The sequence below is a fragment of the Mauremys reevesii genome, linkage group 4 (genome assembly GCF_016161935.1).
Source record: "Mauremys reevesii isolate NIE-2019 linkage group 4, ASM1616193v1, whole genome shotgun sequence".
In the NCBI taxonomy this organism is placed as follows: Eukaryota; Metazoa; Chordata; order Testudines; family Geoemydidae; genus Mauremys; species Mauremys reevesii.
The window spans coordinates 32,157,469-32,185,179 of NC_052626.1; the positions used below are offsets into that span (position 1 = coordinate 32,157,469).

The window sequence follows — 27,711 nt, forward strand, 5'->3', positions numbered from 1 at the left end:
TTTTTAAAAAAAGGCAGTTTCCTACAAGAGTACTCTAAGCTTCCTCTTGTCCACTACTGTTTAGAAACATAAATATGATATGATCCCAAATTAAGAACAAAATATATGTGTAGGATAAAAAATTTAAAATACTTTAAAATCACTTCCTTTATTTACTTGCTAAATTCTAGATTTCCCTTGCAGACATCTAAAATGCTGGAGAGTGTGCAGAAAAAACCTTTTTACTATGTTTCTCATATTTGCAGCAGTATCAGTGGGGAGAGGGCATCAGCAGAATGTAATGGTCCAAACTGGATTTTGCCTGTATACCATTAGCACTGTTGTTTTAGGTGAGGAATTATTTTTCACATAATGCTAATCACAGATATTGTATTGGTTTATGTTATTTTCAGTACATAAAGGGGTAAGAACTCTGTTCTGAATTAATAAATGGTGGCAAAAGATGCTTACAAAGGGAGACTATGTGACTTGCCCAGGGTCACACAGGAAGTCCATGGCAGAGCAGGGAATTTAATCTTGGTCTCCCACATCCTAAACCTGTGCTTTAACCATTGGACAATCCTTCCCCACTAGTAGTTTTACAGCCTTTAAGATTTCTCCTCACCATTTTCTATGGTTGTTAATACTTCTTACAGTAATGTTTCAGCAGTGGGAATTGGCAGAGCAAATGAAAATATATTGATAAACCAGCAGTTCCCAAATTTTTTGCCTGCATAACCACATTTTCAGACTTACTGCTTCCCATGCCCCAGACAGCATGGAGGATGCCATTTTGTAGAGAAAAATGTTGTCCTTCACACATGGGCTCTCAACCCCATCTGCCAATGGAACAACTCCACTTGGGGCACAACCCATCGTTTGGGAACTGCTGGGTTAAACACTGACCATTTTTGGCAGAAGTGCATTTTGGGAAATCTTATGAACAGTCAAAAACATACAAATGGATTTCTGGAAATCAAACAGTGGATAAAAATCTGATTTTTTTAAAAAACAAATCTGATTTTTCATGTAAATTGGATTTGTTTTCATTTTGTTTCTTAAATTATAATTCTTTGTAAAAATAAACCTGTTGAAAATTAAATCTAAATTTAATACAAAATATGTTGATGCCTAAAATTATAATCTCTTAAACATGTAAATAAAATTATAATCTCTTAAAACATGTAAATAAAAAATAAATATGTATCCATAAGCCCAGGGGCGGCTCTACGTTTTTGGCCGCCCCAAGCAGTCATGCGCGGGAGGCGCCCCGGAGCCGCGGGAGCAGCGGACCTCCCGCGGGCATGACTGCAGAGGGACTGCTGGTCCCGCGTGGCTCGGCTGGACCTCCCGCGGCTGCGGATGGTTCGCGGGTCCGGCGGCTCCGAGCCGCGGGACGAATGCTCCCTCCGCAGTCATGCCTGCGGCAGGTCCAGTCGTCCCGGGGCTCCGGTGGACCTCCCGCAGGCATGACTGCGGCAGGTCCGCCGGCCCAGCCTCCCGCCCCCCCCCGGCGGCAGGGGACGCCCCCTAGATTTTGCTGCCCTAGGCACCAGCTTGTTTTGCTGGTGCCTAGAGCCGCCCCTGCATAAGCCTCTGTCAAAAACTTTGAGTTAAAGGCTGCTTTTCTATGTAAAGAAACAATCAGAGGAAAAACAGATAACTTTTGAGATCAGGCTTTATAAATATGGCACAGAAGGTCATGCAGTGTATGAAGGGCTTCATCCTGTGAGGGATACAGAGATTGTGCTTTTGGGTACAAGACAGTGGCAAAGGTATCACAGGCATTGGGACATGGCCTCTGACTTCAGGAGACACCATCATGTGATCTCCTCAGGATCATCCTGAGCCCACCTGGGTCTCATACTCCTATTTTATAGTTTCTTCCTATCAGAGCTCTGATTGGCTCACTTCTCAAATTAAGACTGGTTATGAATCCACCCCCCATGGAAATGTACCTTCCAGCTCACTGTTCTGCCTAGTAACTACCAACCCTTGCTCCTGGATGGTCCTGAGCACTTCAAGTAAATGGCCTTGCTCTGTCTCCTTGCATGTGTAGGCAGAGATAGAAACAGAAATTCATTGATTTTGCAACTGCCTCCCTCTCTGTCTCTAAACAAATAAAATACTGTAGTGCAAAAGGCAAGTGGGTTACATGAGCAGAAGTGTTGGATTCATGTTAGTTCTTTGTTTTTCTGAGGGTGGCTAGGAGGTGTGGGGCAGAGGAGTTATGTAACAAGGGAGAAAGAGCAGTGTGTGGAACCAGAAAGGTACAACACTGGTGTCAAAGCAGTACAGTGGGAAGAAGATACAGCATTCTTCAGAGTGCAGCCTCTAATGTTGATTTCAACACTTAAGAACTAGAGAAAAAACACTGCCATGGCTGCAGGTCATAAAAAAGACCCTATTTGGGAATATTTTCAAGAAATTCCTGTTCCTCTGGGTAAAAAAGGAACACATGCCAGATGTAAACAGTGCAAAAAAGAGATAGTAGGCTTGGTTGTCATAATGAAACAACATTATGAAAAGTGCTCCTCAGAAGGCAGTGACATTGAAGATGATGTGGAATGTCAGAAGAATCTAGATCAGCTGAGAAGAGTGTTCTTGGTGTTATGATCAAAGAAGCTGTTTTCTGCTATTTGATTCCTTCTGAATTCAGAGACACAACAAGACACAGAGACTATCATCCATTTCTGCTCCCAACTGGAACATCTCGAGGGCCTCAGACTTTGACTAGCTGCTCAAATTGTAACGGGGCACCAATATCTAACCAATATCTAACTAATAAAACTTTTTTTTAAATATTGTATATGGATGGGGCTAGATAGTACAGTAATTTAATACACTTAGTTTCTGAGGTCTGGGTTCAAATTTGATTTGGGTCACACATACAATTAGTTTTGTCTCTACCAAGTCACCAATGACCATCTGGTTACACCAGAATGTTGTCTCATTTTCCAATGCATTTCACAGCAATTTACAGTCTTTCAAGCATATGTCAAGTATTGATATAGATGGGAATACATGCAGTTTCAGTAACAAAGTGCACTGTGGGAGAAAACTTGTACAATAGGTCATATGCTCTCTTTCCTCTGTAACACGCCATGAAAAGGGAGCACTAGCCGAGCAACTGAGTTGCATTTGAGGTGGCATTCTGGCACCCCCTGAGGAGAATAGGTATGCTGCCACCAGATCACACATAGACTAGTAATCAAAGGGAACAGCAAGACCAGTTCCTGCAGACCTTAGGACAACTATGCTCCGCTTTTCACAGCATGCACCAGAAGCATAGTCTTCTGGTTTTCTCCGATTGGCTGGCTCCCCGCTAGACATGCACTCATACTTCCTCTGTGGTACAATAAAGTTCCAGAGGGAGAATTACCGCTGCTCATGGCAACAAGAACTTACACTGCATTATAAATTGCATTGTCCTGAGTAGTTAGCACCCTTAAACTCTTACTGAGCATAAGTGTAAGACAGCAAAGTTGTGGGGTGGGGCTGTAACTGCAGCTCAGGGATGCAATAAACAGGAACGTCAGAAGATGAGGGAGAGGAAATCACAGCCCCTAGAGCTTCTGGGAGAGGTTATGTTGTGTTGTGAACCAGAAATTTAGCCAGGACTGATACTACCCAAACATATTTGCAAAACATGGGACATCCTACCCAATTTTTTTGGCAGCTATGTGCCTTGTGGTGTTGGCCTCAGAAAAGCTAAAGGCAGCTATATGGTGGAGGACATTCTACCTCTTTGCTACCTTTCATCTTCTCATGGTCCCTCCTCCAACTCTTCTCTGCAGCATTAGTGCCTTACTGCTTCTCTCTGCATTGCATGAGAGAATGGAAACGTATGGCCCAATGCCTGACTCTAGTTAGTGCTGTCTCATAGTTCCATGACCACTAAAATACATTCCCCAGGATAAAAATTTCTTTCCAATCATGGAGAATTTACCTAATCTGTTTCTCTCTTTATTATTAATAAAGAGATTTGAGAATTTAGATTTCACACACAAACCTTTAGTTATCCTACACAGTGTTACCTAATGCACCAGCCCAACATGCGATTTGTCACCGTTCTCATTTTGGTTTTGTTTTATTGAGACTTGATCATACTTCCCATAGTGAATGGTTAATATTAAACATTGCTACTTATTTTACTACATTAGGTCTAACAATTTAAGTTATGGGGCTTTTGTATCATTTCCTTTTGGAATTCTTTGTGTTATAAACACAGTGGAAAGTATTGATGCTGGCAAATAAGAAAAGATATTTTAACTTACAGGGATTCCCCCCTGTTCAGCTTCCATCTGCACAGGCAAAACGCCACAGCTTTTCAGTTGCCTGCAACTATACCTTATGTTCATTCTGGAGTTTTTAATCTTTTCATAAAAAATGAATTTTTCCTCCTAAATGAGTATCTATTATGCCAATATTGTTCATTTAAAAAAAGTGGATTATATTCTTATTCTGGTTTTATTTATTATTTCTTAATTTTGTATAAAGCAAGGGGACCAACAGCACTGTTTTTTAAAATTTGGAAATTAGACTCTTTAATGAAAGAATATTCCAGCTGCAGGCCAGCACTAAACTCTTCTTTATTAATTTTTGATATTCCATAATTTTTCAGGTATACGTCTGTATAAAGTGTTACTAAATCCACTGCTAAAATATTGTGTCCATTTCTGCTATCCACACCATAAAAATGATGTTGAAAAAATTTAAAGTATTCAGAGTCACCAGAATACCTTTATAATGACTAAAGGAATGCAACATGTTTAGCTTATAAAAGAGGTTAAAGAGCAACTTGATCACCATCTATAATTATCTATACATCGATAAGATAGCTCAAGCTAAAGAGCTAATCTAGCAGACAGTCATAACAGGATCCAAGACTGGAAGTTGAAATCAGCAAAACAAGAAACAACTTTTTAACCTTGAGCGTAGTTAGCCATTGGAACAGATTACCCAGGAGTGTGGTAAATTCTCCGTCACTCAGTCTTTAAATCAGGATTGGATATCTTTCTAAAAGATGTTACCGGGCTAAGACCCCTCTGATCTTAAAAATTGCAACTCTATTAAATGTACCATTAATGTGGGCTGTATAGAAACTGTATAGAACTCTCATAGAATTTCTATACATAACACATTCCTCCCGTCCTCACCCACAGGAATGGTTCATAATATGACTATAATAAACTAGAAAAAGAGAATAGACTTCTTCAAATTCTGATGCAGCCTGGAAAGCATTATGCTCCAAAACATGAACATTTCAATAATTATAAATTCAAATGATTGGATAGTTTTCTGGTTTGCACTGCATGTTTGGATTGCTGTGTACTGGAAATTTGTTAATTTAGAGAGTATTTGTAACTGGAACTGTCCTCATGTCACACTGTATTGTGAACCAAAAATCTGAGCACAATCAGATGAGAGATTGAAAAAGCAGAAAAGAATTCAAAGGAGAATGAGTATGGCGAAGAGACTCTTAGGTTTGATAAGGAAGTATTTGTTGCCTGTGTGAGGGGAGAGTTAGAAATAAAGAGGAGAAAAATGGGATGATAGATAGCACTGTACTCTATTCAGTCCATTTGAAATCTTGTCTATACCTTATGTGCCACTTGGCAGCAAAGCCCTTTATGTCACATTTAATCTTAATTATTTGGCATACAAGTTGCACAGCAAGGGAAGATGGCTGCTATACAAAGCTTCTAAACCCCCGTAAGTGGCACTTTAGGAGTCCTAGGTGACTGCTGGCTTCTTGTCAAAGTATCTGCCAAAATAGTATTTCAGTTCTTTCTGCCTCTCTACCTGTGAAAAAAGGTCAGGTCACGCTAGTCTTCGCTGTTATCCTTCCTCTTCTGAATTGTGAAAGATCTCCCTCTTTATTCCGCTAAATGGCATCAGATTTCCTGTAATATTTGTTGTATTAACAAATAACTTATTAACCCCCATACTTATGGTCCGTGTCCCCCAACCCTTTGCAAACCAATGCACAGAGCCCATGTGTCTAAGAATCTATATAATCTTTGCTACATTACTCCTGAGAGTTCAAATCCTTACTAAACCTTCAGTCAAGGGATATGAACTTATTACCTTCAAATAGTCTGCGTCTGTGCGCTCATCCACAACACCATCTGTTAAAGTGGTCAGGATTCACTTTATTGCCTCTTTTGTGGAAGGCCCTGCTACTGTGAAAAGCCAGTGTTATTGGAAACATAATTTTCTTCATCATTATGCTTCCTTTCTTGCTGGATCATAACACACTACAAGACATTTGAGCACAGAGTAAAAAGCTCTTCAGAATAGCCATTCTTAGGGGATTAAATGATTACTATCACCATCCCATTTTTATCTCATAATCAAGTTCAAGATGGTACTAGATATCTCTGCTGAAGTGATTATATATTTGAAATAGAAATTGCTTGACCTCCATTTAGGTGCCATAGTGTTTAAGACAGACTCATTTTTTTCCATTAATGTTAATATACTTATGAGTCTTTACAACTGTCCCTTTTCTTAAAGACTTGAACTACACTTTAAGCATTAATCTATCAAATAGGTAAGATTTTAGGTTCCTTTATTTACACTGATACTAATAGTATCATTTAGAACAATTACATTTCACTGACAGTGCATCTCTGGTTAAACAGACATGAAATGTGGGAGCTAGATGACTTGCAAGATGGCAGTCTCTATTGACAATGGGCAAACTAGGTGCCTTTTTTGTTTGGGGGAATCCCATATCTCTGTATATGTTCAGTATGCAAGTCATTTTCTAAATAGCCAGAGGGATGAATTAAAATGTTTTTTCCAGACCACTCTAGGCGGCCCATTTCTTATATGAGTATAGTTGACCTCCTTGGACAACCACAGTTCTGTCAAGAAGTGCCCCGTCAGTTCCAGATCTGTCAGCTCCAAGGCTCCATCTTCCAAAGCTCCAGATTCAAAACTTTGGTAGGTCTTTTTCTGCTAAACTTGTAGAAGTAAAGGAGCATCTTCTAAATCCTGAAACTGATCTCCTCTGAGAACTTCTGCTATAAAGAGGTCTAAATTGCCTCTTCACTCCCATTCCAAGGAGACTCCACAGCCTAAATCAAGAACTGTGGGAGCTTGAAAGGAGCACGGTACCGTCTCTTCAGTACTGTATTGAGATAATAAACTGTCTACCTCTGGTACTAAGGCAGTGGCCTCAGGAGATAGTGTGGCACTGAGTGCTTCAGTACTGGGTACTGATCGCTTCAACAGTTTTATACACAACAAATCCTGCATCAAGAGACTAGATGATTCTTGTGGTCCCTTCTAATCCTGTGATTCTAAGTAAATTGGCATCGGTACCCTGATGAGCTACTCTCCAATGTAGAAGTTTATGATACCATCTATCTTGGTACCAGGGAAGTATACAGCATCAAAGGACTGCCAGGTTTTGGAGGAGCTGGAGTCTCCCTTAACTTTCAGTTGGGCTAAACATTCTTCTGGTATGCACACCCACTGTTTCAACAATATAGACCTCCTTTCTGACACCACCTCCTAGATCTATATTACACCCTAGCACTTCTGTCTCAAGAGCCTTTAAAGTTAGAATGTTCATATTCATCATTGGACTCAGAACACAGTGGGGAGGGGTCCCCTACTTATTCCTTTATGTGCCCCTTTTCTGCATTTTATGGTCAGAAAAGTAATCTAGGATCTCATACAAGCCTAGACTTCATAGGGTTTATGAAAGTGGTATCCTTCCGTGTGGGCTCCTACTGCTGTAATGTACCAACATGGCCATACTGGAGTCCTGATTGTAGGCATCTTTCCCATGCACCACCTCCTAGAGATAGATCCTTCCTGTATGTTCAGACGCAAAAACCTGTGCAGCCACAGATGTTCCCTCATGATTCTCAACCAGCAGAGGAAATGTCTGAGGAGGAGCAGCTCCACAGTGAGGATATACACGCACACAGTGGCTATCTCGTCCTTTAGATGGAGGTGATAATTTCTTCCACACCATCTTATCCAGATGACTAGAAGAACTTCCAGGATTTATTGAAATGATAGCTAAAAATGTCAAGATCTCAATAGAGGAGGTGCATGATACCTGACATAAATTGTTGGACATTCTCTATACTACTATGCCAGGAAAAGAGACTTTCTTCCTATTAATGAAGCTTTATTGGATCTTGCCAAGAATGCTGGATGGACACTGGCAACAGTAAAGGAACTTCAGTGAAATCAGACAAATGATACTATCTGGGAGAAGAATACCTTTATTCACAGCCAGTACCTGGCTTTTTGGTAATTGTGGTAGCTAACAAAAAGAATACACGATGCCCGCCAAAGATGACTCTCACCCAAAAGGAGCCAAAATGACGATCTGTTTGGTCATAAATTTTATTCCTCTGTAAGCTTATAATTTAGAATGTCAAATTATCAGACTTTGCTTTCATGTTATGATTTTCTAAAATATAATATATTTATGGATTTCTTTGATAAATTGCCACAGGAACATAGAGAGGAATTTAAATGCCTGATTTCACGGGACAGTTAGTGATATAATGAATATCTTTGCAAGCAGCTCTAGATGCTGCTGATACTGCCTCACAATTAATGGCTACTTCTGTGATCATGAAGCACACATCTTGTCTCCAGAGTTCAAGAATCCCCAGGGAAGTTCAATAAACAGTGGAGAATCTTCTGTTCAAGGGCTCAAATCTATTCAGTGCAAAAACTGATGATACCTTTCACGCTTGGAATGATTCTTATGCCACACTTCGCTCCCATGGGTGTATACACCTGTACACAAAAAGAAAACAGTAGACCTCACACATACTGTAGACGGAGGACAGCACCATGCATTTTATTTTATCAGAGATCAATGACCTAGAAAAAGACAGTGCTACCAGAAGAAGAGACATGGTGCGACAATTATAGCTATATCTTACCCCACAGACAAAATCAAACAATCATTTTGATGGGTTGCTTGAGAGTCACAATTTAACCACAATGACAGATCTAGTCCTTTCTTCCCCTCCCTTTGGAAAAGCCTCTACTACTTTCAGAAATCATGGAACTCCATAGCAATGGACCGCTAGGTCAGGAACATTATTTTAGGAGGTTATTTCATACAGATCCATATTGCCCTATCCCTTACACATACACCCCCCCCAAGTTGTCCGTATTCAGTAACCCCTTACTCAAGAGACTGCTACAACAGAAATTGGAATCACTTTCCTTTTTTAGAGACATAGAGGAGGTTCCATTGTAACACAGAGGGAATGCTTTCTATTCACATTATTTCTTCATATCCAGAAAGAAGGGAGAATGGTGGCTAGTTCTGGATTTCAGAGTACTCAATCCCTTTATTGACCAAGTCAAATTAAGAATGTTCACATTAGCCTCCATAATGCCATATCTAGATCCAGAATACTGGTTTGCAGCTCTCTACCTGTCTATTTCCATATTGCCATACACCTAACACAAAATAAATACCTGACATAAATTGTTGGACATTCTCTATACTACTATGCCAGGAAAAGTGACTCTTCCTATTAATGAAGCTTTATTGGATCTTGCCAAGAATGCTGGATGGACACTGGCAACAGTAAAGGAACTTCAGTGAAATCAGACAAATGATACTATCTGGGAGAAGAATACCTTTATTCACAGCCAGTACCTGGCTTTTTGGTAATTGTGGTAGCTAACAAAAAGAATACACGATGCCAGCCAAAGATGACTCTCACCCAAAAGGAGCCAAAATGACGATCTGTTTGGTCATAAATTTTATTCCTCTGTAAGCTTATAATTTAGAATGTCAAATTATCAGACTTTGCTTTCATGTTATGATTTTCTAAAATATAATATATTTATGGATTTCTTTGATAAATTGCCACAGGAACATAGAGAGGAATTTAAATGCCTGATTTCACTGGGACAGTTAGTGATATAATGAATATCTTTGCAAGCAGCTCTAGATGCTGCTGATACTGCCTCACAATGAATGGCTACTTCTGTGATCATGAAGCACACATCTTGTCTCCAGAGTTCAAGAATCCCCAGGGAAGTTCAATAAACAGTGGAGAATCTTCTGTTCAAAGGCTCAAATCTATTCAGTGCAAAAACTGATGATACCTTTCACGCTTGGAATGATTCTTATGCCACACTTCGCTCCCATGGGTGTATACACCTGTACACAAAAAGAAAACAGTAGACCTCACACATACTGTAGACGGAGGACAGCACCATGCATTTTATTTTATCAGAGATCAATGACCTAGAAAAAGACAGTGCTACCAGAAGAAGAGACATGGTGCGACAATTATAGCTATATCTTACCCCACAGACAAAATCAAACAATCATTTTGATGGGTTGCTTGAGAGTCACAATTTAACCACAATGACAGATCTAGTCCTTTCTTCCCCTCCCTTTGGAAAAGCCTCTACTACTTTCAGAAATCATGGAACTCCATAGCAATGGACCGCTAGGTCAGGAACATTATTTTAGGAGGTTATTTCATACAGATCCATATTGCCCTATCCCTTACACATACACCCCCCCCCAACTTGTCCGTATTCAGTAACCCCTTACTCAAGAGACTGCTACAACAGAAATTGGAATCACTTTCCTTTTTTAGAGCCATAGAGGAGGTTCCATTGTAACACAGAGGGAATGCTTTCTATTCACATTATTTCTTCATATCCAGAAAGAAGAGAGAATGGTGGCTAGTTCTGGATTTCAGAGTACTCAATCCCTTTATTGACCAAGTCAAATTAAGAATGTTCACATTAGCCTCCATAATGCCATATCTAGATCCAGAATACTGGTTTGCAGGTCTCTACCTGTCTATTTCCATATTGCCATACACCTAACACAAAATAAATATTTAAGGATTCTAGTGGAACAATATCATTATCAATACAAAGTTCTGCTTTGTAGTCTCTCTACTGTACTGAGGGTGATCACCAAGGTCTTAGCAGTATTAGCTGTACATCCAGGAAGACAAGGTATAGCAATTTATCTATACCTGGATAACTGGCTGGTCAGAGGGAAGTTCTCAGCACCATGCATGAAGCTCCATCAAATCCTTCAACTTTTCATATGCCTCATCCTAAAACCATGAAGAAAAGTCTATTTTAACTCTAACTCAACAATTAGAATTAGTAGTGGTAGTATTATGCTCCAAGACAGCCAAAGTGTATCTACTCTGGGACAGATTCGAAACCATGTCCATGCTTATCATGCAGCTTCATTTAAATCCACAGATATGGTACAGACTTGCTTAAGTCTGCTTGGACACATGGCCTCCTGCAGTTGTCACGTAGCATGATAGACTACACCTACACTAAATGCAGGGTTGACTAAAAATCACTGTATGCCCCAAACAGACCCAATTTAGATACAGTATGCCTCTGCAGATTCCATAAGCTATTCTCTCCTCATTGAACTGGTGGAAAGACCCCAACAAGGTACGCAATGGTATACCTTTTTCACCATTCCTCCCAATCAGAACTTTATTAACCATTCCATCACTACTGGCTTGAGGAACACATCTAGACCACCATCAAGCACAGGGCAAATGGACTGGTGTGGAGACTCACATATAAATGTGTTGGAGCTCAGAGCAGTGAACAAGGCTTGTGTCAAATTCTTACTCTTGCTTCAGGGACTAGCTGTGAGTTCTTGATGGACAACACAACTGCCATGTTCTATATAAATAGGCAGTCAAGGGCACGATCATCCCTGCTGTGTCAAGAGGGAGTTTGGTTATAGAACTGGTGTATTCAGCATCAGTTGTCTCCACAATTCTGCAGAACATTTTAGCAGACAATTTTAGCAGACACTTTGCAACAGATCATGAGTGGACAATCAAGAACTCGGTAATTTGAACACTTCAAGGATTGAGGTCATTTGTCAATTGATCTGTTTGTGACAGATGGGAACAAGAAGTGTCAGATTTTTTGTTACAGGTCAGAGTCCAGGGTTCCTTTCAGACATATTTCTCATTTGATGGTCCCCTGCATTGATGTATGCCTATCCCCTAATTCCATTGTTTCCCAGGATACTCAGGAAGATCAGACAAGATGCTACCAAAATCATCCTGATAGCTCATGCCTTGCCAAGGCAGTTTTGATACCTGGAACTGATGCTGTTGCAAATATGTCCTCTAAGAACGTTACCTATAATTCCAGTCTTGCTATCCCAAAATAATGGGATAATTTGTCTTTCAACCCCTCTTCCCTACATCTTATGGCTTGGCTTCTGGATAGATGTAGAGAGAGAATGTTCCCCGTTCTGGAGTATGGCCTGCATTCCTTGTTCCTATATTTATAACTTTGAATGTGGCTATAGTAAAATGTATTTTGTTTGAATGGAGCCTGCTTACCAAACAAACTTATTTGTTCTCTTTGACTGCTCAGTCCCCATAATTATTTACCAATCTACTAATCTTTGTGTCATCAACAAATTTTATCAGCAATTATTTTTATATTGACTTCAGTATCACTGATAAAAATATTGAATGCTTTTAGGCCTCAACTGATCCCTGCAGAACTGTGGTGCCAGGTAGAGCAGTGTGACAAATAGGAGGCTGTGTGTGTGTGTGATCACCCAACCACTTGTAAGCAGTGGTCCTGTACTAAATCAGTATGGCTACTGCTGGAGCAATCTGGAATGTTGCTCCAGCTGTGTGGTCACAACACCACTGAAATTTGACCTAGCTGCTCCTTCATACAGATGAAGGGGTGGCCGGGCCAAATTTCAGTGAGTGGTGTTGCGACCTGGTGCACAGCGTTGCAGTGCAACTCAAATTTGGCCTGACTGCCTCTTCGTCCAGACAGAGGGGCAGCCAGTCCAAATGGTTTTGCAGCCTGGCACGCAGGGAATCTGTTCTTGGACAGCAGAGCACAGGGGAGCGTGCTGAGGATCAACTTCTGGTGGCACTAGTTCATGCACTGGTTGGATAAGAGAGAGGAGAGACTCCCTGCCCAAGGGAGACCCGGGATCCCTGTAGCAGGTGGGGGATGAGCAGGTATTGGAATTCTCCCCCTCCCCCACCCAGCAAGTATCTGAATTGGTGCCACTGCTGCAGAACCCTCCTAGAAAGACCCTCATTTGATGATGATTCCCCAGTGACTACTGCTCGTTGAGATCTGCCAGTTAGCCAGTTCTTAATCCATGTAATGGACCAATTTTGGAGGAAGGAAGAGAACCACAGGAGGAGGGAACTTTGGAGGAAGTGCCTACAGTAGGAGAGAATAAAGAGTCTGTCAGTTTTAAGATATCTTTGAATTATTTTCTTCTTAAAAACGAAACAGAATAAATGAAAATATACTTATTGTTCATCTTATTACAGTCTGTGATATTGAAAATGAGCAGAACCGTTCTTATTAAATAAGCATCATCATGAACTACACACCCCTCTTTCCAAAGTGAATTCAAACAGTTTAAGATTCAGGATCAGTTTGTATAAGCTTAAGAACCTTCCTACAATTAACTGTAAACAAAAAGTTTGTTCCTGCTCCTGAAGAATTTTGCTATTGTTCAGTTGGAAGAGGACAGAGCTTTTTTTCTGTCTTTGTCCCCTTGCTCAGAGGTGACTGCTGGTCTGTTGGGCTACAGATACCATACCATTCAGTTCTTGTTCACTCTGTCAGCTAATGTAATCTTTACACATTCATTAATAGTAGCAATAAATGTGCTGCTGACTTCAAATAAAATATTTTCACATTTTAATGTTTGAAAGAAAAATAAGTTCATTATAAAATGTTACATTGGCAGGATGAATTAAACACGTGATAAAAGAGGAATGTTCCAGATTGTTTAAAATTCTTATTTTATTAAGCATAACACAAATCACTTGTGTGATCCTCTTTTAAGCTAGTATATAATTTGATCCTTACTTTAAAAATATCATTTAACAAACTGGAGAGCACTCCAGGCTATTTCAAGGATAAGTACCTTTATACCTTGATGATAACGTGATGATATGACAATTTAAATACCTCCTTGAGACCTCCCTCTCTCAAAATAGAACTTTTAACTGTTAATAATTCAATAATATACATCCTGTTTTAGCCAACAAAACTACAAAAGTCTTTTTCATCTGTGTTTACTAAGTATCAGAGTGGCTTTTCCTAACACTTATGTCTTTAAAGAAATTAAATGAAAATACGCATTACTAACTTAACTGCTGTGGGAGCCCTGCAGGAATCCCATCAACAAAGAAGCAAGCACTAGAAGTAGAAAGAGCTGGCTGGTTAATCAGAAGAGAAGTCAGCTTGTTGGAGAAGCTGTCATCCTTGAATCTTCAATTGATGGGTCATTTCATCCCCAGCAGGGGCTCCTTGCATGAAGTGTAATTTTTACTCTCACTGTTCAATCAGTATGACAGCTCTGGCTCTAATGTGATGGAAGTTTTGACTCTAGTTTGAATTATTCCTCTGACAGTTCATGTAAAAAAAAATCAGAACCAAACAATCAAAAATAAAACAAAATTAAAACATTCTTTTTAATTTAAAACTCTGCCAGGCTATTAGAATTTTACTGTTAATGTACCCACTGAGGTTATATACACAAGGGTCAAATTCCATAGTTCCTTGTAGTTGCTATAATTTTTCTGAATAATGTGTCAATTAGTGAGTTTGTTATTCAAAGCTATGCAGACTGTTATAGTACAAAGCATCTAGTATAACCTTGAACTGTAAACTCTCAAGTCTATATGCTCTCACTATAATTTACTGTATGCTCAAATGATAAATTATAGTTACATTCTGGAATTATATGGTATAATTAAAATAAATACTTTACAAGTTATGTGTTCCACAAGGAGGCATTTTGTACAATTTCAAGAAAATGTTCTGTCTTTTCATTGTTGTTTCCATAAACACTTTTCCATGTGAAAATGTTACTTTGGCAATTTTTTCACAGTTGAAAATCCGGTGATTTTTTTCTAGCACATAAGAAATTCCCATTGGAGTAGACATATCAGGAAATAGTAGTAGCTATGAACATTTAGCAGCCATGAATGGACATAAGAATGGCCATACTGGGTCAGACCAAAAGTCTGTCTTCTGATAGTGGCCAATGCCAGGTACCCCAGAGGGAATGAACAGAACAGGTAATCATCAAGTGATCCATCCCCTGTCACCCATTCCCAGCTTCTGGCGAACAGAGGCTAGGGACACATTGTCTTGTATTGTGTTTAATACTTTTTATTTGTACTACAGTAATTCCTGGAGACATCGTTCAAGATTGGGGTCCTCATTGTAATGGTTATTGAACATATACAGAATAAAAGATAATCCCTAGTCCAAAGTACTTACAATTTAAATAGAGACAAAATGTGACAGGTTGATGTAGAACACAATGAAAGGGAAAGATAAGGGTGACCATAATATATTTGCTAAGTGTAATTTACGCATATTAGGTAAGTGTGATTTGGAAAATTTCAACTAGAGCTCTTAGGCACTACGATTACAAAAATTAATAATCATAATAATTAATAATTAATAGGATATATGTGGTAGAGAGCTAAATATTAATGGGGATATAACTCCCTTAGAAGATGAATTGGATATTTGTGGTTGATGCAAGGAAAGGGAAGTGCCAGAGATGTTCAGAGCAGAGCAGCTTTTTGGGAGAAGACTGTGGACAACAATGCAAGTCACATTTCATACATACAGACAGTGCTGCTGAGTGGCTTGCTGTGTCTCATTACAATTAAGGTGCCACTAGGGTAATTTAGGAAATCACAGAACTCTTCGTCTGCAGGGCACCAGTGTCCAAAGTTATTTAAAGAGAATACTCAGCCTGTCTTTAAGTACAACTCACACGTAGATGAGGAGAGAGCAGGAAGTGTGGAATAACCCTGTACAAGGGTTTGCCGGGGCTCAACCCCCTCCAGGGGGGTGGGGAGCCACACCGGCTCCCTACACATAGTTGATGTTCGGGGGAATTAGTCTGGCCGTGGGGTCTTCCTCGGCAGCCCTTGCAGTACTGGAACAAACACCATAAGCCCAGGCCCTGGGTCAGGGCAGGGCAACAAGGAGTCCGGTGCTCAGGCCCTCAGGCAGGGCTGAGCAACCACAATACAATAGAAATAGGCCCAGGCCCTAGATCAGGGCGAGGCAGTGCAGAGTCAGGGGCTCAGGCCCGCAGGCAGGCTGAGCAACAACAGTAGGCCCAAGCCTTCACAGGCCTGGGAGAGGGGGAGACCGCCACCCACGAGTTGGGTGGCAGGGCGGACGCAGGCCCTCCCACTCCACTGTGTCCCAGCCCAGGCCCTAGCAGCGGCAGAAGACCCACTGTTGAGTCAGTGGGGATCCTGGCTGCAACACACTGACATGGGCTCTGGCAGTGCTGCAGCCAGACTAGGGTTGGCTGCCCCCGGGCTACTTCCAGACTCCCCCTCGGGTAGTACCTGGGACAGGGTGTTGTCCTCTGGGGGGTCCAGCACCTTAGGCTCCTCAGGGTAGTGGGCGAGCAGCAGGCCTGGCAACTCCTCCGGGTAGCGGGCACAGGGCAGGTCCAGCAACTCCAACTGAGTAGCGGGCACAGGGCAGGCCTAGCAACTCCTCGGGGTAGCGGGCACAGGGCAGGCCCAGCCAGTCCTCTGGGTAGTGGGAGCAGGATAGGTCTGTCAACTACTCCGGGTAGCGGGCGCAGGGCAAGCCCGGCCAGTCCTGGCGGCTGCCTTGGGCCGTAGGGTACTCCCAGTCACAGGGTAGACTGGAGGCGTCTGGCTTCTCTGGCGGCTGGGGCCTTAATGAGCTCTGAGGGCGAGCCTTTATACTTCCGGGTTGCTGCCTGACCCTCTGAGGGGTGGGCTCAGAGCTCCCTAGCTCCGCCCACTCCAGCCTCTGGGTGGGCTTTTCCCTCTCCGGGGCGGAGGGGAGCCACACCGGCTCCCTACAATCCCATGGTTTAAAGATTCATGAAGGAAACGTATTCCAGTATTGTATCTTCTATCAGGGGTACTTACATGGACCATAGCAGACATGGAAAAGCCACTAGTACTCTTACCCTGTCTTAAACCAGTTGTATGTGAGTGGTGGAGAAACCTAGGTATGGAAATGTGAGCTAACTCAGCGCTCAGATGTCTTGTAGGAGTTGTGATACGGCAATTTCCTGCAATATCCTGGACAAACCTTACTGAATTAAGTTAAACTTGAGCTCATTGTGTTAAAAATGCAAATGCTTGTTTGTTATTGTGGGATTGTACGTAACTTGTCTAGGAGACATGAATAATGTCAACCTTGGGAAGTACGAGCTTCAAAGAACTCTTTTAAACAATGGCCTAAGACAAGAATTAACTGTTAGTTGAGGAGGTTTCCTAGGAAATCCTTGGGAAGAAGGGAATGCAAATTACCCGCCTACAGATTCATCCTTTTGAAGCTGCACCTTGAAGAGAAATCAGTTGTCTAGCTGATTACCAATTCACAGTCTCTTCAAAGACCCAGACTGGTTAAAGAAGTGACACTCAAATTCATGAGGATGCTTATTCTGAGCTAACAGTTGTTATGAATTTGACCATAGAAAAAAATCCTAGGTTTGAAGGACTGTTTACCAGCCAGAGCCCTTGTTGGAGTCAGGGGGTGATCTCTCGTAAAATTATTAGGATGAGTGTAAGTTCTTTTATTATTTGTAATGTTTCCTCTGTAATGCTGTCAACTTAAGAATAAATGTGCTTGCTTTGAAAGAGCTATATGGTAAGTTGCCTATGTCAGTTACAGTGTACATTGTCTCTGAGGAGAAAAATGAAGCAGGCCAGCTTAGTTAGTCAGACTTTGCTGGGAATTCACAGTGCAGGCAGGGATCTGTGCAGCCTTGAAATACTGCAGTCAAGAGGGATACTCTGCCCAAGAAAGGTGACATCTGGGGAGTCAAGAGGGATACTCTGCCCAAGAAAGTTGACATCTGGGGAGCCAGAAGTCTGAGTGGGTGCCTTTGCTGGACCATAGAGGGGGAGTGGAGGTGCAGTTGTCCTGAACTGTGATAGAGCACCTCATATGGCTCTCACCATCCCCTCCAGCTAACTCTGGAAGTATAATTGTCATGTTGCAGGGCCTTTGAGAGTATGATCCTCAGATCCCAAGAGGGGCTTGGAGAACTCTGCCTCACAGGCATGAGTGATTACTGTACATGGGTGTAATATCTTGTATTTGATCATAGCTTATATGTATCTGCTTGGAAAACATTTTTCTCACCAAAGTAGAAAATCAAACTTTCATTGTTTTAAGCTCATTAAGTACTGTATGTAGTGTTGAATTCTCTAGATACTGTATTTGAGAATGGTATATCACAAGATTTAAAAACAAGTCATCTTAGTACAATGAACATTTTGAAATCCAAGAAAACATTTTTGTTTGTAGTGTTGTTGTAGCAGTGTTGGTCCCAGGATATTAAAGAGAAAAGGTGGGTGAGGTAATATATTTTAATGAACCCATTATTGTTGGTGAGAGAGACATGCTTCGAGGTACACAAAGCTCTTCTCCAGGTCGGCTCTGTGTAGCTCAAAACTTGTCTCTTTCACCAACAGAAGACAGACCAATAAAAGACATTAACACACCCACCTTGTCTCTTAAATATCCTGGGACCAACACTGCTTCATCAACACTACAAACAAAAATGTAATTTTGTCACTTTTAGGGAAATACTCAATTTTCTAATGCAGCCATAACCACAGTAAACTCGCAAGGTAAATTTGAAGCCTGATCTATAGATTATGTATTAATTATATTGATTATTTAAGAATCAAGCTAGCCCTGAGGGCTACAAATTTATACCGGCTGCCTCCCTAATGTCTTATTTGCTTTTTAAATTTTATTTATGTGATACATTTGCTTTTTTCTCATGAGTGTTCTCTCTCTGCAATTAAAACTTCATCCTTCAAATTAATACAGCATATATCTTCAATGTACAATTAGATAATCTTTGTTTTTAATATCATAGATCTGAATGATCACTCAGCTTTACAACTCAACATGTAACTCAGCCATTGAATCCACTGGGGGGGGGAAACACAAGCTAGGGAGCATATATAAAAATTATGACCTATTCCTTTGCACTTTTTAGATCGACATGGTGAATAAACATGATTGATCTATAAACCAGGATCAGTGTATTCTCAGATTTAGTGCCCATTTTCTAGGTAATGGTTACATGAAGCTTATTTGTAATATAAAAAGAAGAAATATTGTAATACTGTGGGCCAAATTCTGCACTCACTAACTTCAATGGGTGTTATGCCTGAGTAAGAAGTGCCAGAGTTAACCTTATATAAACTTTGTTTTAAAGGTGACAAAGGAAAGGGAAATATATTGGCTGATCAATACATAATATTGTTATTTATAAAATGAAAGGGTGAAAATACATTTTCAGTGCGTGGATAACTTTTTTAAGTAAGTACTCTATTTCAGTGATTAATAAACAGGAAATTTTAAGAGGCAACATATATTAAACATTAGTCTTGTTGATTATTCACTTATACTTCTTATTGAGATTTACAGTTAAAATATTCCTGTTGAGAGAAAAGTACCATTTATCTAATCCAGTTCCTCAAGAAAAAATACTTAGGTAGTTTCAGGAGTCTTCAACTAGCTAATTTAATAAGAGGGTAATTTATATTCCACAGTCAGTAACTTCTGATACTGTTATTGCTAAAATTCAAGTAAAAGATTACACAGTCTGCCTTATCAACTGCATACCATGAAATATCTACATATATTTTATTAAATAAAGGTAAATGAATAGTGACCTCTGAGGTATGCAGTTATTTTAGAGCAATATACTATAACACATTATTTTCTTAATCACGAAGGTAAGTATTTCATCTGTCTCCAATGGATGAAGATGAAGATTTAACTCTCTGAGACCATTGTGGTTTTCACATTACTTTGGCAGAGTTCTCATAAATCCACATTTTAAATTAAGTATAGTATTTCTTAAATCTACTACTTTTAACCAGCCATATCTCATTTATCATTCATCAGTCAACATGTGCTGCTAATCTCTGCTAAAATATTGTTCATATAGTGAACTTTGATTTAAAAGAGCCTTTTAGTGGCTCTTAAGATATTGAGCATGTGCCACATACAGTTTTAGCGCCAAATTTTCAAAAACTGCTTCCAATCAGGGGCAGAGGATAAACATCTAATTGCACCCACTACTTACATAGTCAGACATTTGAGATGAAATCCTGGCCCCATTGAAGTCAATGGCAAACTCCCATTGATTTCAATGAAGGATTTCAACCCTAAATTCTAAAATGTGTGCCTGTCATTGATTCTGGCAGAAAATTTAGAGGCTTGATTGAAGATCCTTTTGAAAAATAGATGGTTCATGTCTCATAATAATGTCAGAGACTGTTAATTTCTCAGACATCACGACACAAATATCAACCTGGATGTATTGTTTGTCTGGATATCTCAGTAAGCTAATTATTACTGGAATCCAAACTAGCAAACTTGATCACCAAAGCTGATTTTTTTTTTAAATTCTTCAGTAGATCATCTTTTTAAAATAAGCTACCCCCCCTAAGAGGATGTGGTGGACCTTCTCCTCTTGCCCACTAGGGAAGTGAGTGGAGCATTTTGACTGTAAAATCATTCAAGTAAAATACCAGTCACTCTTATTTGTCTGAACAGCATCAGGCACATCTATGCTGAAATTTAAATAAAAATAATAAAAGGCAAGCACTGATCAGCAAGTATAGTCTTCTGTATCTTGTTTACAAAGGTCAGACTGATGGAAAGAATTGGTGGTACTTGCCAGTCCAGCTCTCCTTACATTCCCAAACCCTGCCTACCCTCAGTGTTGTTCAGCAGTGAAATCATTAACAGTGCATCAGCCCCATCACTTCTGTGTGAACTATAGCATATATTATAGCAAGGGACCCAGTTTTGATTTCAAGACTTCAAGTGATGGCGAATCCACCATGTCCCTAGGTAGATTATTCCAATAGTTAATTATTCTTATTGTTAACAAATTATGACTTAATTGCTAGTCTATCAGAAATCTCTTCCCATGTAGGTACTTGCAGACCATGATCAAGTCAGCTTTTAACCTTCGTATGGATTGAGTTTTTTAAGTCTCTTGCTATAAGGAATGTTTTCCAGATCTCGTCATTCTTCTAGCTTTTTTCTGAACGCTTTCCAATTTTTCAACATCCTTTTTGAAGTGTGTACACCAAAATTGGACATGGTGTTCTGGTGATGATCTCATTAATGATAGAGATAATACTACCTCCTCAATTCTCCTTAATATTGCCCTGCTTACATATCCTAAGGATCACAATCACCCTCTTAGGTACAGCATTGCACTGGGAACTCATGGGCATGACTACACTGCTGCACAGTTCAGATTAAGGAGGTGTGAACAGCAGTGCAGACCAAAGTCAAGCACTGTAACTGTCCTGTGTGGATGCTGTGGGCATGACTTTAAAGATTTGCACTAGAAGGCTCCAGTAGTCCAAACTTGGGACGTTTAAGTTTGTGCCTGCAACATCCACACAAGGGAGTTACGGCGCAGAACTTTGGTGAGCACTGGTATTTAGACCACCTTAGTCTGAACTGCGGGGCAGTGTAGACTACCCCAAGTCATTTGGTTATCTACCATGATCGTTAAGTCCTTTTCCGCATCACTGCTTCCCAGGATACAGTCCCCCATTTTATAAATGTGACCTACATTCATTGTTCCTAGTGGTTAACTTTGCATTTAGCTGTATTAAGAGGCATTTTGTTTGAATGGGCTCAGTTTAACAAGTGATCTAGATTAGTGAGTATAACTAATCTGTTCCCATCATTATTTATCACTCTACCAATTTTTGTCATCTGCAAGTTTTACAAGCAATGATTTTATATTTACTTTCAGACCTTTGATAAAGAAATTGAATAGCAATTAATCCATTTAATATGGACTATATTGACTTTGTGTGGTGCTAATTTTTTTAATCAGAGTGTCATGCAGAAATATGTCAAATGTCTTACAGATATCTAGGTATATTACATCAATCTTACATCAATCAGTTACTTTTATCAATCAAACTTGTAATTGCATCAAAATATATAAAGTTTGTTTGACAAGACCTATTTTCCTTAAAGCTATGCTGTTTGACATTAATTATGCTACCACCCTTTAATACTTTACCTGTTAACACCTTTGAGATAAATAAGAGCCTGTTTACTCTTCAGAACTGTTGCTTCAAGCACAGACAAAAACACAGTTGTCTAAATTTACATCTGGAGGGTTTTCATTATAACTATAAAGACTAGAAACTATAAATGTACATTTTTCAAATTGAAGATTAAATAATGCAAAACTGCTGGGGCCACCATATGATTACCATTAGAGTTTATCAGTAAGTACCAGTTCAGCATAGCTTTATATTAGCTGAGAAAGTGGCAAAAAAGACCTTTTGTTGAAACCTCTTCTTTGGTCTGACATTAGTCCTGCATTGGGGTATTTCATAGGATCGAGTGTGGGCCTTTTGTTAGCATTATCTTTGTCCAGTAAAGAGCTAAGTATCGGGCTAAAGATGTCACAGTGATCATTACAAAAGGTAAATTGCATACCAGTTTGCAGTGCAGCAAGGGGTATGTGGTTTTGGCCAGCACGTCTTGTCACAGAGCTTTGAGGTAATAGCTCCTCTGAAGCACTGTGGTCCAGTGGATAGAACATTGGACTGGAAGTGAGGGGCTTGGGTTCTATTTCCAGGTCTTTCACTAGCTTTGAGCAAATCATTTCACCTCTTTATGACTCTATTTTCCCTTCTGTTGATGTGGATAATGGTATTAAGTCTGGTCTACACTACAAAATTACTTTGATGTATCTACATCTATTAGGGGTTTGAATAACCCACAACCCTGAGCAATGTAGTTATACCAGCCTAAGTGCCGGTGTATACAGAGCTATGTTGGTGGGAGAGCTTCTCCCGCTGACATAGCTACCGCCTCTCATGGACATAGAGTTATTAAGCCAACAGGAGACCTCTCGCCTATCAGCTTAAGAGTCTTCACCAAATGTGCTACAGCGGCGCAGCTGCATTGGTCAGCTGCGCCGGTGTAAATTTCTAGTGTAGACCTGCCTTGCTCTCCTTTTTAAAAGAACTTTGAGAAAGGTAAGGTTGTTTGTTTTGGTTTGGTTTTGTGCAGTTCTAGTGACACCACAGCAGGAATACTCCAGAAGGATATTGGTGAATTATAATACAAACATAAGATATCTATAATATCTTTTCTTTTATAGGGAAGTCGATCAGGATTCTGATGGTCATGTCAGCTTCAAAGAATTTGAATCTGCAATGAACTACGGACAAAATGAATTATCACAACTGCACTTTGCCTAAAGTGTATTCTCTGGTGAAAAGATAAGATATTTAAAAATCAATGAAACTTCAATTGTTTCAGCTAGCACTCTTACTATAAATGCGGCTCTGAAGAACTGCCTTTGAAGCTCTACAGTTGTGAGTTAGGGTGTATTCATTTACGTGTGTGTGTGTGTGTGTGTGTGTGTGTGTGTGTGTAATACTGAAAATATTTGAAATCTAAATTGATCCACAATTTATGCTTTGTGGGAACTTCAATTATGTACTTTTTCTGTTTGGCTAAATAGATGAAAAGAGAGGGACTGGTTTCAAGGTACTTAGTATTTTATTTGTTGACTTTTTCAGCAGTATTTCACTAATGAGCCAAAATGTCTCAGATACCTTTATAGAGAGGCTACCTGGGACTGAATGGATTAAACCTTATGTGGATGATAAAACTTTTTTTTAAACCATTAATACGTTCATTTTCCATATAAACACCTTGTCCTTTTTCTTATACTATCACACATTGTTTCAATTGCAGTATCATTTATTGGTTGGACAACTCTGTGATTTAATTCCAAAGCATTGCACTGTTAAAAAAAATTAAGAATTGGATAATATGAAGTGTTTAATAATAATAATAATAATAATAAAACAATAAGATAAACTTTCACACTTTTAAGGCTTTTCTCTATTAAATTAATTCTTTTAGAGGTAGTTTAAAAGAACTCTCATAAATAAAGAAAAACCTCTGAAGTTTAGGTCACACACCTGAACTTAAACAACAAGGAGTCCGGTGGCACCTTAAAGACTAACAGATTTATTAGGGCATAAGCTTTTGTGGGTAAAAAACCCAAGGTAAGTACTCAAATCTTGAATGAACTTCAATGAATACTTTTGGTAGTGTATCTTTTGGCCAGGGTATTTCCCAAGAGCTGTGAGGAAATTAAGATGAAATCTGTCATTGCCTGCACAGACACACTCACCCACTCATTGGCTGATTATGAAGATTTTGTACTGTACTCTTCTTATAGGAAATTGCCTGTTCTCTTAGCTTCAGACTTGCCCCCTCTGAGCCACACTATGACTATTTTCAGAACATGTCGTAAGTCCTCCTTGTTTGATTTATTTTATCTGTGACCGTTTACCTTCCACTGTTTTCATATAGCCTTCCTAACAGACAGTAGAAAGTTTGATGCTGGATCATTGGGTCTGTCCTTTGAGTGTTAATTTTTTACTTACCATGTGTACTTGCATGAAAAATGCAAAAATTATTCCAAAATTTCAAGTCAACTTTTAAATAGCTGGTTCATCTACGACAGTGGTTTTCAACCTTTTTTCATTTGCGGACCCCTAAAATATTTCAAATGGAAGTGCGGACCCCTTTGGAAATCTTAGACAATCTGCAGACCTCCAGAGATCCATGGACCACAGGTTGAAAACCACTGATATATGGCCTGGTCTACACTTAAAAATTAGGTTGACATAGCTATGGCACCTAGGGCTGTGAAAAACTCATACCCCTGAATGCCATAGATATGCCAATTTAACCCCTGGTTTAGAGGCAGTTTGGTCAATGGCAGAATGTGTCTGTTGACCTAGCTACCACCGCTCAGGGAGGTGGAATTCTTACCGCAACAGAAAAACCCCTTCCATCACTGTAGACAGTGTCTATGCTACAATGGCATGGCTACAACACCATAAGTGTGCCTCTGTAGGCAGTACCCATAGCGTAGTGGCCTATGAGTCAGTTTCTTACTGTTGTTCCCCTTCCCTCAATCTATGTCTACTTGTCTGTCTTCAAATTGTAAACTCTTTGGAGAAGGGATTACTCTTCCTGATTATTCGGAAAGTGCCTAGCATGTAGACAGTATCCCTGTAAATAAATAACAAATAATAGGAGGAAGAGAGTAGCTACCAATCTCATTCTGGGTCAGGGAAACAGGTCTCTAGTTACTCCATAATTTAAGGTTAAAAAAAAAGAGAGACCTCACTAAGTGTAACATTTAGATTAAATATCTCTTATACGATGGTATCTAAACTTACCATTCTTGTAAGACTGGCAAGTACGTATTTTATTAGATGGGCACATGGGGAGGTCTCTTCTTTAATCCTGAAACAGAAAGCACTGATATAAGGACAGGGGCTCAGCTTATATAAAAGTAATTTCTGTTAGTGTTTAGATGGGAAATCAGGGGAGTCCATGTACACACAAATATGTCTGATTTTATGTACAGTAACCAAATGTTCCTTTGGCGAAGGATGTACAATACATTAATTAAATAAGTTTAATCATGCATACTGCACTCCTTACCCTCTAATTAGTGGAACAGAGCTAGTATTCTTTGAAGGTCACCTTAGTTCTTCATCTATTACTTGAACTGTGCTGCTAATATGATGGTCTGACTTACTGACAAGTTTGGTATTTTTGTTGTTGTTGAGTTGGGGGGAAGGTTTTTTTTAAACACATAATATTGCCTTTGAAAAGTAACTGGAATAGAACTTTACATGGTACCTGCTGATTGTGCAATCTAAAACTAATCAATTTTCAATGTCTTCTGGTTCTTCATTGTGCTGAATCAGTACTCATGGAATCAGCACCTCTTGTTCATTTATAAAAGGAATCAAGAACAAAGAAATATAAGTGCCCTGGTGAGTTCCCAAGATGTGCATCCTCCCATTCATGTTTGCAACAATGACGTGACATTCATACACAAAAACAAAGAAGTGAAGAGCGGACTTCTTTGGCACCTTCAGCAATTGAAAAAAAGCTTAGAAAATGAAGCACTGGAGAAAACAGAAGTAGTTTGATCTTTTTAAGTATCCACTTTAGACCTGAAAATCTCCATAAAATATCTCTTGGGAAAGCCAGTAGTTCAGAGGATTAGTAAGGAGATAGTTATTTAGGTATTGTGGCATTCAGCATTGCAATGCTTAGCAGATTTAGGCACTTAGGAATCTAAATCCCATTGACAGTCAATGAGACTTTGACTCCTAAGTGCCTAAATGTCTCCTGAAAATTAAATTTGGCTCTTAAATCAGTTAGGTGTTGCAACGCTAAATGCCGCAACACCTAACTGCCTTTAAAAATCTGGGTCATAGAGCATTTAACATCTAAGTCTCTGGTTAAAATCTACCCAGGCAGGTTGTGACCAAACACTGTTATCATCTGATGGCTGTATGGCAACCAAATTGAAATGAGTTTGGAATTTCCATTTCCCAGTGGTTGTGGTCCCATAAGAAAACCACCACAGTGGGCCTTGGCTGGTAACATTGGCAGCTTCTTCAGATATTGTAAAGACTGACCCATCCCTCCACATGTACAGATAGCTTCTCCAGATCTAGGCACATTGGTATGGTATTGTAAGGATGTTTGCTGTACCATTGCTTATATCATACTTTTTTTATAGGTACACTTCATTCTCCAGAGTGGACAGTTCCAGTACCTTTCATGAACACTAAATACACACAATAGTATTTTTTAAATCTGTTAAATAGGGAGTAACTGTTGATATTAGAGACATATATTCTTCTAGAAATCATACTTCTTGAAGTATTAACATTTATTCAGTTGTTAAGAAACTGATGCCCTCTTTTGTTTTACAGTCTTTCTAACTTGCCAGCAAGGTGCTATCTAAATATGTGATGGCATTTGCAATATCTTAGAACTTGTACTGTAGATCTCTTAAAGACTGCAGCAGAGGCTAACACCTTGCAGCCTTTTCTCCCTTTGAGAAATGTGTATGTGTGTAGGCCCTATGGCCAGAAGCTTCAGGGGGGAAATAACTCTGTACATCCTCTATTGGTGAACAGGAAAAGTGGTGTCATCAAGAGCATCATTTGCATAAGCTACTACCCACAATTCAGTTAGTGATACTTGGGAGGTCACCATAATTAGACATATATTTGGATTTTGACAGATAGGGGATCTCAGAAAGACTAAGAGAAGGGAAAGATTTTTTTTTAATCTTGTGGCAAAATGTTCATTTCTAAGCAATCAGAACTGTCAAGGGGTCTAAGTGCTCTTGGCTCTCTTCCCTTGAGGATTTTGCAGTGAGAGATGATGTAGAGGGGAGTAGCAGAGCTAAATGGACTCCACTGAGGCCCCACCCACTCAGCACAGTAATAACATTGAATCACAGAGTTGTGTTAGTCAGTGGCACCAGGCAGCAGTTTCCTGAAGACTGGAGACAAACCTACAGAGAGACTACTGCTACTTGCTAATCCAAACTGTGAGTAAGGTTTGGATGGGTGAGGTGATGTAGCCAAGGGACTATCACCTCTGGGATAGTCTCACAGGTGGATGGGAAGGAAATTAGACAGACTTCTGCTAAATTACTGGAAGAGCATTTTACAGGAGTAGTGGGGGAATTTTACTCTTTATTTGCATATATATTCTGTTACTATGGCTATTCTCATGACTGGGATTGAACCAGGGATCTTCTGAGCTGAA

At 39.7% G+C, this 27,711-nt stretch overlaps 2 protein-coding genes across 6 annotated transcripts in view; both read left to right on the forward strand.

The window, feature by feature from the left end:
* Positions 1-23,868, forward strand: part of EFCAB11 (EF-hand calcium binding domain 11) — a 108,558-nt gene extending 84,690 nt beyond the window's left edge. The window contains exon 5 of one of the 3 annotated variants that reach the window (XM_039535101.1): positions 23,198-23,868. In XM_039535101.1, coding sequence (XP_039391035.1) covers positions 23,198-23,297 — 100 coding nt within the window. In that variant the 3' untranslated portion in view covers positions 23,298-23,868. The remainder of the gene's footprint in view (positions 1-23,197) is intronic. The other 2 variants (XM_039535096.1, XM_039535102.1) reach the window with 2 other exon arrangements.
* A 3,054-nt stretch (positions 23,869-26,922) lies between these two features.
* Positions 26,923-27,711, forward strand: part of FOXN3 (forkhead box N3) — a 399,108-nt gene continuing 398,319 nt past the window's right edge. For 2 of the 3 annotated variants that reach the window (XM_039535610.1, XM_039535614.1), the window contains exon 1: positions 26,924-27,490. The gene's annotated coding sequence lies outside the window, so the exon portion shown is untranslated. Of the gene's footprint in view, positions 27,491-27,711 lie in introns of all 3 variants that reach the window. The other variant, XM_039535613.1, reaches the window with a different exon arrangement.